Source organism: Anopheles marshallii, chromosome 2 (genome assembly GCF_943734725.1).
Source record: "Anopheles marshallii chromosome 2, idAnoMarsDA_429_01, whole genome shotgun sequence".
NCBI classification, from domain to species: domain Eukaryota; kingdom Metazoa; phylum Arthropoda; class Insecta; order Diptera; family Culicidae; genus Anopheles; species Anopheles marshallii.
Window position 1 is genome coordinate 72,113,338 of NC_071326.1, and position 10,854 is coordinate 72,124,191.

Consider the following 10,854-nt stretch of genomic DNA (forward strand, 5'->3'; position numbering starts at 1 on the left):
GTACAAAATATACACAAAAATTAATATTTCGCAAAGTAAATAAATTGTATTAACTGCCAGATCTTTTCATTTCCTTTAACCGAAATCTGGAAACTCAATTAAGAACCATTTCTCCTTCATCTTTTCTACGCAGACAGCAACAATGATATATTTTTTCTAGCAATGCCGTATTCACATGCCTATTTCCTAGCAATATTAAATCATTCTTTCCTCCGTAAACCTTTGTCTACGGCATAGAAGTATCCTTACTAATCACCATCGCGCACCAGCTTAACGATCCTAAATGTCATAGTTATGCAAATATTTCGCTCTTTTGTTAATTTATCTGCTTTCAGACGGCACTTTAACCGTCCATGCAATGCGACATACTCTTTTGCTCTATGCTAATCAGCTTATGTTATAATACCATGACGGGCATTCTCTTACCACAGCAGAAACGTTTTTCAAATATTCGCTAAGAGCATTTGGAAAAAGTTATTTGTTTGTTTTTGAAGGCTTTTTGCAGGAACATGTTACCCTGTTAATTAGCTTCAAATTGGTAAGAAGTTACATAAGAATTCTTTTAGCTTAATAGTCTTACGTGATGAAAAGTCCCATCACAAGCAAAATCAAAAACAGGACTACTTAAAACCACAAAACTAACCTCCTTAAATCGAGCTTTTCACTGTCCCGGAACAGATACAGCCGGAACAACGCTACCACCATTTCGATTCTTAAGCCAAACTAATTGGATTCTATTTGTGTATATTGCGTAATTTAAAAGGCAACTGCGACATCGTAAACTGCTACAAGTCAAAATGCAATGGAGCCGCCCAGTACCGGACATCGGTGGAGACGCCAGGTGGCTCACGTATAAATGGAGACGCCAGGTGCCTCGCGTAAAATTGGATGGTGGATTCGTATCGAGGATTAGGATTACACCGACCTAGCATGATTAGTATTCAAAGGAGCTTCGAGACGGTGATGATTATTGCAAAGATAACCGACCCGGCGTAAGCGTTACAACCAACAACAGCTGGTTCCACGTAACCTAGCCGCATTCCGGAACGATTCGAGCCGGATTATGGAATGCGAAATTCGTCTTACCGGTTACCATCCACCGTAGTCACTGCGAACAAAGGTAATGGAAGCATGGTCCGTTCACGTTCTCAACCGGTGACCGTGAGGTGGGTAACGCAATAGCCCCCACGAAGCAATCTGCACCCAGCGAAAGGAAACCGAAAGATGAAAAGAAAAACGGATCCACACAAACCTTCGTCTGGCGTTCTTTTATGTTGCTTTCATCGCAGCACGACCCACGATACGATAAATCGAGATATCCATTCCATCTGTTGCGGTTTCATCGCTGGCCACGGATGCCATTTGGCTGTCGACACACGGGTAAAGGTTCGTTCTGCGTTCTTCTTGTTTATCACCTCTCCGGTTTCAAGGCCACCGCGAAGCTAAGGTGTGATGTTATCGAATCAAGAAATGTTGTAAGCTTCAAAGCATAAGCATTATACGACAAGGTCACAAAAGATTAACAAATGCAAAATGCCTTTATTCAGTGGTCATTTTTAGGGAACAAGCATTGTATAAGTTAAAGCAATAGATATTCAAATTGATCACCTCGTGCTAACTGAAACGGTTTACTTTCGTCTGCTTTCTCAGATAAAATCAATTCCATTTGCTCATTTTAAATGTTGCTAAGAAGTGTGTGTGTCCCTTGTATGTCGCCATCCGACTGCCAAACTGCATTTGTTCAGCTGATCCATCCATTTGTTTATCATAAAAGACACGTCATGTTTACTCATCACCAAACACATTCGGAAAGCGTACGTCTAACAAACAAATACCCGAATGCGTCGATTGCCAGTTCAAGCGCAACATTCACCTCACACTTCATCACGATTCTTGTTCAAGCTGTATCAGGTGAAAACGACACGCAACATTCCGGACGCCTCGCATTGGTAACGGGCACCAAAAACTTTACCATTCCAGCCCTGAGCCCTGAGTCTATATGATGTACCGTGCGGTTTTGATTTACTCACCATCATTATCCAAATCAACGAACGCAAACCTGTACTAACAAGCCTGTTGGATAAAAACTCTGTCCATAGCAAGCCCGCTGCTTTATCCACCCAACAATTGTTGGAGAATTATTTGATGGGGAATATAAAAGACATGAAGAACCGTCCTTCGCCCGGCATCGTCGTGGGAGGTGGCACGATTTCAGAAAAATTTATCAACTATTCATAAGACTCGCTCTCACTCGACTCTCGTCCATACAAATACTCGCAGCAGCTGCTGCTCCTGCTGTTACCTCACAACCTCGATGGCTCGTAGATAATATCTTATTCATTTGATATTATTTCTTAATCATAAATAGACCTGCGGGGTAGGACCATGATGTTGTGGGATTTCCCCGAAAGCCACCGACGATCGTGCCCGAGCGAGCCGTGACCGGAGCTACGCGACTTCTTTCCCCGGGAAGCAACCCCCGATGGGAATCGGAACGGTACAAGCAAATAATCATGATGGTGGTCTCTGGATGATGGCTGCGACGACAGCAGCAGTGTAGCAGAGTCGCAAACGCTAAAGACACCACCCGTGTTTGTCGGATGTGAAAAGTGAACAAAAGAACACCGACACCGTCGCTTCCATTGTACCATTCCACCGAACCTTACTCTTCATCATATCGCATCACACAAAGCTTCCATTCTATTGCGTTTCTTGGAAGAAATTCCCTGCGCCAGGGAGTGTGCCGTTTCGACGCAGCCGTTGGGTATTGTTTGGTCCCAGTCCACTGCAGCTCCATGTGTGCGTTCGGTTTCAATGCGGTTTTTGGGCTGCGCCTGGCAGGATGAAAAATATCCTCACATAAACCGGTGACTGCAATCGTTATATCACTACAGTCAATATTGACTCCTGACCAGGAGCCCAGGAATAGCAGTTAAGCAAACGGCCCGGCAGACCTCCAGCGCCACCCGAAGGTCACGGTACCGTAAGTTTTGTTGATGCGACATGGACAGAAGCACTTCCTATCACGAACATACACGCACATTATACACGCCAGCAGCGGCCCGGTGAACCGATCGGTTGTGTTGTGCCCTTTTTTTTGTTTTACACTCGTCTTATGCCAGTCGCCACCAGAGCCGCAACCAGGCTGTTGAGTTGTCTTTTATACCGCCCTGGTGCGCCCCGTAACAGTGGCAGCAACAAGAGCAAGCGTTTGTTTGACATTAAGAGGTACAAGCCGGTGACACGAGACCGCAACATTATGCTTGTTAATTGTTCATGCCTGCAGTGGCATCGAGTGGCTTGTTCTTTTTCTTTTCTAGAGCTGTACTGGGTTGTACGGCACACAAATATGAATGGGAACACGTTATTGACATTATCCAAGACCTTTATCGAACGCTATTTATTTCCCGCAATGGGTGGAGTAGGATAATACCATTTTTATTAATATTTTACGGTGACTTCGTAATTTGTGCATTGCAAATTGGCTTTGAGCAGTTTTTTACTGCCATAGCATTCTTTAAATTCATATTTTAAACACTTCAGGAACTACCAATTCCTTCAATAAATCACTTCCAAACGAAACATTGTCACAGTTTTCACATGGCAATAAGGCTTCAAGACATTCAATCTGTTTTTATCAATAGCACAAACGATGCAGAAGGCACGCTTTCATCGTGAAATTGTTCGGTCCCACAGCAGACTTTTCATCATCAATCATCGAATTATCCTACCGTGAATGATGAATTAAATTCCTCGAGCCAAAAGCGTTCCGGCCTATCGCGTCGTTACAGACGACAAGCAGATCGAAATCCAACACAGCTCCACTTAAGCACCGGAACATTTCAAATCAATGAGATGCACAAAAAATGGCATTTTTACTTTTCAAATCAAAACTTTTTCCCGCTGTCTCGCCATCTTCAACAGGTCACTATGTTTTGATTTTTCGTCCAAAATGAGAAGCGTCTTTCGGCTTGTTTCGAAAAATAAAGACAAACCCCGATTACAACGATTCATTTTGCGTCCATTGAGCGGTCGTGAAATAAATGTCGTAACTATCATTAAGCTCTTTAGCACCTCGCACGTTGAGCAGTCCGCTGGTTTCCCATTCTTATTCACACAAACATCGCGCAATTTCCACCACCCCACGTGTGCGTAGCAGTATCGATCGATGGCCACTATTATGCTCACGGGTAATGAATATCACGTTGCGCTTAATAAACCGTACACGTTTGAAGCATAAATTCAATTAAAGTGCGCTACCTGGCAGACGTTCGGTTTCGGCTAAAGGAGACCAAAACTAAACCACCATTAAGAGGTGCCTATTGCGCGCGCTACAATCTTCACCATCAGCACCGTGCGCGCCATAGGGAACACGCGCCACGCGGTTCGCAATGGCCGTGAAACCGTTTGCACCGCCACGTGGAAGAAAGGCTCCGAGAACGGATTCCACCTCGCCGTCTGCCCGTCGGCAGGAAATGGATATGAAGAAAATGGCAGCGGAAAAGTGTGCGACCATACACTGGTCCAGGTTGGTGTCGGGATAGTGGGCGGAAGCGAAATTCGTACGACTTCGCCACGTTTGCTCGTTACGTCGTTGCACATTATTGGCATGTTCTTAATTACCCTTATGATGCTGCCGACGGGTATACAGCACCGGCGAGAACCGACCACACTGCCGTGCAGAAACCGTGAACAACAACGGTGATGATGTTGAAGTGTGGCTTCACGTCTTACCGGCACTGACAGTGCGGTGATCATCTTCAGCCAAACGTCGGTAATTACAACTATGTGAGCATATTCTGTATAATTATCCTTAATCTTGCAACTGTGAGCACAAACTCTTGCGGGAAACCATTGGCCACAGGCGAAAAGTTGTTTAACCGACTCGAAAATTGCAAAAGATAGTCCTTCTTTTGTAACTCCTGTCACATGATTAAAATAAGCAAACATACTTCTAGAACTTAGTCGAGATTTAGTCGGGACTCAGTAGAAAATTGTTATTCCAAACATTAGAAATAGTAAAACATGTAATAGAAAAATTAACTCAATTGAGACATGTTCCTTTAAACCTGGAAATAAATCCAAGAATTCGTATTATATTGTAGATACTATTTCAAGAAGATTCTATTTCATCAACTCAGTACTGCACATTCCATTCTAGGAATAGAATCTTCCCACATTTTGCGAAGATATTGAATATTTCGAAGTACTATAAAGGTACAGTAAAGAGTACAAGGTTCTTATACTATTCTCTCCTCCTGAGCTGCTAAAAAAAGAGTATGTCTGTGGAAAAATGTCTAGACAAAATAAAAAAAACTCAATCTTACGTGCTATCCAGGACCTCAAAGACCTAAAAATGATCAATACCTTTGCCGTAGAGTGGATTTTATGAAACTGTACTGTATCAAAGGCCTGGGTCTCATCTGACCAATGATAGTTATCTAGATAGTTCGGTTGGAGTCGCTAGTGAGAAAAATTGATTCGAAGAAGCACAACGTCGTAGTCTTAATCAATGGCTAGACCGCATTGACAGCACAAAGGAATGACAATTGTATAAACCAGATAGTTTAGATACTGTTCCAAAAATATATCGTTGACAACTCCCACACTCTGCATTCGAAGAACATTCCTTGACGTTTTACAATCAGCGAAAAGAAAACGTTCCTTCAGGACAAAGATTTAGAATATGGTCACAAAATGTCTTCCAGAAAATGTCGCTCATATTAAGAACCCCACCATGCGATGAAATTAGGCAAGGAGATGAGACAAAAGATATACCAGTAACTGCTAACCAACATGTCGCTGAAATGTGACTGACAGAGTTCTTGCGGGGAACCTCAAACGGAAGATCTTTTCCAGAAATTTACAAACGAGTAGCTTCCTAGAACCAGAAATATAATCATAAAAATCGCAAAAAAAACTTCAATTTTTTTATATTTTCTTGGATTTCATGACAATCAAAGTTAGTCAACATTCGTTTTAAAAAGCTATTTCTTCAACCATAAGTAAGTAAAATGTACTTCAGAAAAATACAACAGGGACAGGACAGCCTTATACCGTAATAAAAACATTGTTATTTGCAAAACATCCGAAAAGCTGCTCGCTGCTTTGCAAATAAAATCTATTTTCCCTTTAATCTTCCACCGAATACAGTACAGCTACAACGCTAGATATGGTTTCTACTGCTAGCTGCCTCAGGTAAGCAGAAACATTTTTCATTCCTACATTGTTCAGCGAGCAATAAGAAGAAACACTTGGCAGTGTAAATAGCCCCGAGGACTGCGCGTGAGTGTTTCATTTAGCTTTCATTCGTTTCCAGTGAAGCCAGTCGGTTGAAACCAGATTACCAACTGGTACACTCTTCACAAACAGTACACACAAGGAATATATTTCACGATTGCTGGCACGGTGGGTTGGTTTGGAAAGAGTTAGAGTCCGTTCCGTCCTTACGGTGCAAGACAAGTCACAATGCTAGTCGCAGCTGGATTCCAGGCTTCTGTTTTCGTGTGCAATCAGAGTGTCAGGTGGTACGTTTTGAACGGATACAAAACAAGATAGCGGTATGCGAATAACAGTTCCTAGCTAGCGGGAAGCTTGGCAGGTGAGCTTTAAGGTGAGCGATGGGATTTTAAGTGTCTTGGTTGGAAGCGAAGGGCCCTGCAGTGCGGTTCTGTGATTTTCACCGTGTCGTTTCAGTGCGCCGAGCTTGAAATGAAGCAATACAAGGAAGCGGTGGAGCTGTACAGGCATGTTACTTTCTTGCGCCACGTTCCCCGTAGGAAAGTGTTCCCAATTCCCGTAAGCATTCAACAATTCCAGGTGCTGGGGAGATTGTCGTGGGGAGCTTTTCGTTTCGCACTGATGTCAGTGCAACGGAGAAGATTTTTTCCCGAGGAGCTCAACAGCAAGGCAATGCGCGTGTAGAATAAGCCGACAAGCATATATATACACACACACACATGGAAACGCACAGACACACATACATTTACACCAACACGGTGTACACACTAGCTAGATTAAGGCCATCTTCGACACGGCCGGTACACACTTTTGATTGGGATCTCCTGTGAACGGAACTGTTGCTGCTGCTTCGCCTTCGGATGCCTGCGTCACTTCCACTTCCGCCGGTACCACCACCCCTACCTCCACCAGCCCCACCAACACCAGCGGTACCGGAAGTGGTCGCCGAGGCCATCGGTTCCGGTCCTCGATTGCGGTCCACATCAAAGGAAGCACTTTTGCGGCGGCTTTCTCCAATTTTGGACGCCACTCCCAGCCCACCACTGCTCGCACTTGCTTTTGCCCTATCCAGGGCGGTACCTGAACCACCACCAGCAGCAGCAATCCGTCGACCGATATCATCACTGGCACCTACGCTCGCACTACGCTCGAAGTAGCTCTTATCGTTCATTTTCACTCGCTTTCACTCGCTGGAACACTTTTTCTATTTATTTTCTCGGCCCACTTCCGTAAATTCGATTTCCACCCGCTGATGGAGCAACGAAATGGTAAGGTACACTTACGGGCACGCATGCACGCAGATAAAAACACACTCACAGAATACCTTCACTCACGCACTAGCCCACTGTCTTGCGAAGGATTTCATTCCCCCAGTGGAAATCAACCATCGTTACGCCTACTGCGAGATGTAGGAGCATGTAGCTACTTCATCGACACACATGTACACACACACACACACATACACATTCGTACGCAAAACCTCATCGAAACACCTGAAACACGCTTACCGACCAGAGGAAAAAGAATCCCGCCTGGAAGTAGCAATCTCACAACGAAATCAATGTGGCAAATGCTACAAACAGCCACTGCTTGGCACAAGTTTTGCGACGGAAAAACGAAACATCCCCAGTGAACAGCATACATTGGTCGTTTGCCGTACAACTCCTTCTGGACTTACGGGCGAATGTTGAAGAGTCCCTTTATTCATTCAGTATAACTTCCGTCTTGTCACCTGCTTTATCGTCTTAAAGGGAAAAACTTTTCACGCTTTTTTACTCGTCACGAACAATGCACTTTTCCTATTCTTGTTGCAAGCTTGACTGACGCGACGAGTGCGGGACCGAGCCCTACAATGCTTCTGGGGTTTCAAAGTGTCAAAGGCAAAACTTTCGCATCTGCTCAAACTACGATGGGAAAGTTTGTGTTTGAAATACGAGATAAACAGTTTTGCTTTGTTGGAACTCTTAAAAGTATTTGTTCAAACATTTACAATCATGATCTTAAGGGTTTCTTTAAAGTTTCTAAGAAAATCGGAGAGCAATATGCCCTCTGTTACAAATGCAGGGGTTTGTTAAAAATGATCAGTAAATAGTACTATTTTAAAACAAAAAAAAAATCTAGACAAACAACATTTATTTATTTTTAATTAAATATTTCAACAAACATTGAAAATTAAAGAAACTTTATCTAACGCAAAAATGTCTCCTAAAGTTCTTTGGAAGACTTAAACCCAACGAATGAATCCAGTAAAAGGTGAACATGTTAAAGAATTGCCCAACGTTGGTCTCATTGTATTTAAATCTATTCAAATAACAGGAGAGATAGAAAAAAATATCGGCGTACTCAGTAACTTCTCTAAACGTCCTTTGGAGGACTCTGAACCCAACGAATGTACCAAGCAAAACGAAAATCATTTAAAACAATTGCTCCCTCCTTCCAGCAATGTACGCATTAACGTCACCGATTCCATTTTCATTCATAGATTCATACGTTTAGCGTAAGCAGCGAGCAATTTTATGAATCACATCCTAATCGAAAACAATTTCCAGCCTGGGACGGAAAATAAAACGGTCCCGCTACGACACATTAACCACCATCTCCGGATGGCATCCGATTTATCAAATTGCGCCTCAATGCCTCGGTGACATCCGATGGAGGATCCCAATTTGCCGTGCCCACCAGTACCGGATAGCTTCTTCCGATCCGGCATTCATCATTAGGGCAATTTATTTTACATCACTCGCGCTAAACTCCAGTACAACTCCCAATGCCAAGCGTTACTGTGTGCTACTTTTACCCTGCCGATCCCACGAGTAGATCGTATCGGATTTATGGTTTACGTTCGCCTTTTTTCGGTGGAGGGAGAGGGGGATGCCTTCACACTTTCCTGTTATTAACCCCCGTCTTGTGCGGGTCTTTCTTTGGCCAACAACGTTGCCCTTCTATCGCCTTCGTTTCGTCAATTTAAAGGGCATTAATCTTCGGCTCGTTATCGGACGGTTACTGCTAGCACAACTCCGATCAGCTTCCATCGATTATTTATGTATCGGCCTGGTTGTGCTGCCCATTTTCAAGTACATTCACGAAACCGGCAATACACACAAGCTACACGAATCCACAACACAACGTTCACACAACCACAGTCCGTTGAAGGTACGGTACGGTTCCAAACGGTTTATGTACAGCATACGAAATGGCTTGTGGGAAGTAATGCGCCAGTAAGTTATCCCTATTCTATCAATCCCTGTTACCATTTTCCAGCTCCTATTTTCTCAACCACATCCACTAGCTGCGTATTTTTTCTCCTATTCTATCGTCACGATTCCCTGTAGCGTTCCAGGGTTACCTGAATATTTTGAATCACTGCCAATAACCACAATGTCCACTGCGAGACCCACCAAGCTATAAAACATTGAAAATAAAGAACACACACCAGTATAGAAAATAAAAAAAAAACATCACCCAAACACCTACCCACAAACACCCTCCGATAGAACCCAAAATAAGAAGAATGGATAATATTGTACCACCAACACGTCCAACCAATACACCTGCACGATACGAATGTTTGATGATGGTGATGATGATGATGATGATGGATCGGGGCTTTCCCAAAAGCTGTGCCTGTGTTGGTGCAAATTCACCACAAAACAAAAGCCACAGAAACAAGAGGCTTTCTTCTGCTGATTAATCAACCAGAGAAAAGTGTAAGGAACAGGAAAATCTCCCCTCAGGGAGTACAGCGTACGGGAAAGTGTCACAAACAAAAAGGTGCCGTGTACAAGTGGCAGAGCACCAGAACAGCAAGCTGGTGGGGTTTTATGGTGTATTTACGGTATAGAGTTTGTTTTATTTCGTTAAAGGCATTTTCATTAAATTGAGTTTCATTCACTTATTAAATTTATTTCCTAGCGACACAAGATTATTCCTTCACTTATTTGTACACTCAGTTGATTAACACCCAAATCTACACCATTTTCGTCTAGTAATTGCAGGCTGCAGAAGGTTGCAAGCTGCAATAACTTAAATTCTAACGAAATCACTCCGTAAACCTTCGCTAACGCTTAGAATCATCCTATTTTGTCTACTGAAAACACCGGCACATGTACAACCTCGAAGAACCCCCAGCATATGGAGAACCAGATAGTGAGAACTATTCGACCAATTATAATATTTAACTAAAAGACTTGGTGCCATCAGGCCTCTGAAACCAAGCGGTGCCGCTTATCACCAGTATCGATACCACTTCCTGCATCGGTGTACGGCTCCCTTACGTCTGATACCGCGCAAAGACACACACAACACCGAATTCGATTCGCGCCCGAACCACCAACACTACGCGCAACAGCACGCACGGCTCACAATAACCACTTGTATCGGGGCGGGTTGTTTCTTTGGCCTGGTTTTGTTTGGTGTGTGTGTGTGTGTTTTTTTTTTATTTCTTTATATGTCGTCCTTCCTTTCAGCGACATTGATTATGCCGAGAGCCCTCGTCCCCCTTTCCACCACACGGGCTTCAAGGCGAAGGCTGAGAGCATAGCCCGCTGTGAGCGTGAAACACAGTGAGAATGTGCTCGAGTGTTCAACTTCACGTGATCTGACAACACACAACAG

At 43.6% G+C, this 10,854-nt stretch overlaps 1 protein-coding gene across 1 annotated transcript in view; it reads right to left on the reverse strand.

Annotated features, from left to right (window-relative positions):
• The window catches only part of LOC128709946 (alpha-catulin), a 51,016-nt gene extending 43,605 nt beyond the window's left edge, over window positions 1–7,411 (reverse strand). Inside the window, exon 1 of the mRNA XM_053804981.1 lies at window positions 7,049–7,411. Coding sequence (XP_053660956.1) covers window positions 7,049–7,411 — 363 coding nt within the window. The remainder of the gene's footprint in view (window positions 1–7,048) is intronic.
• Window positions 7,412–10,854: the final 3,443 nt, after the last annotated feature.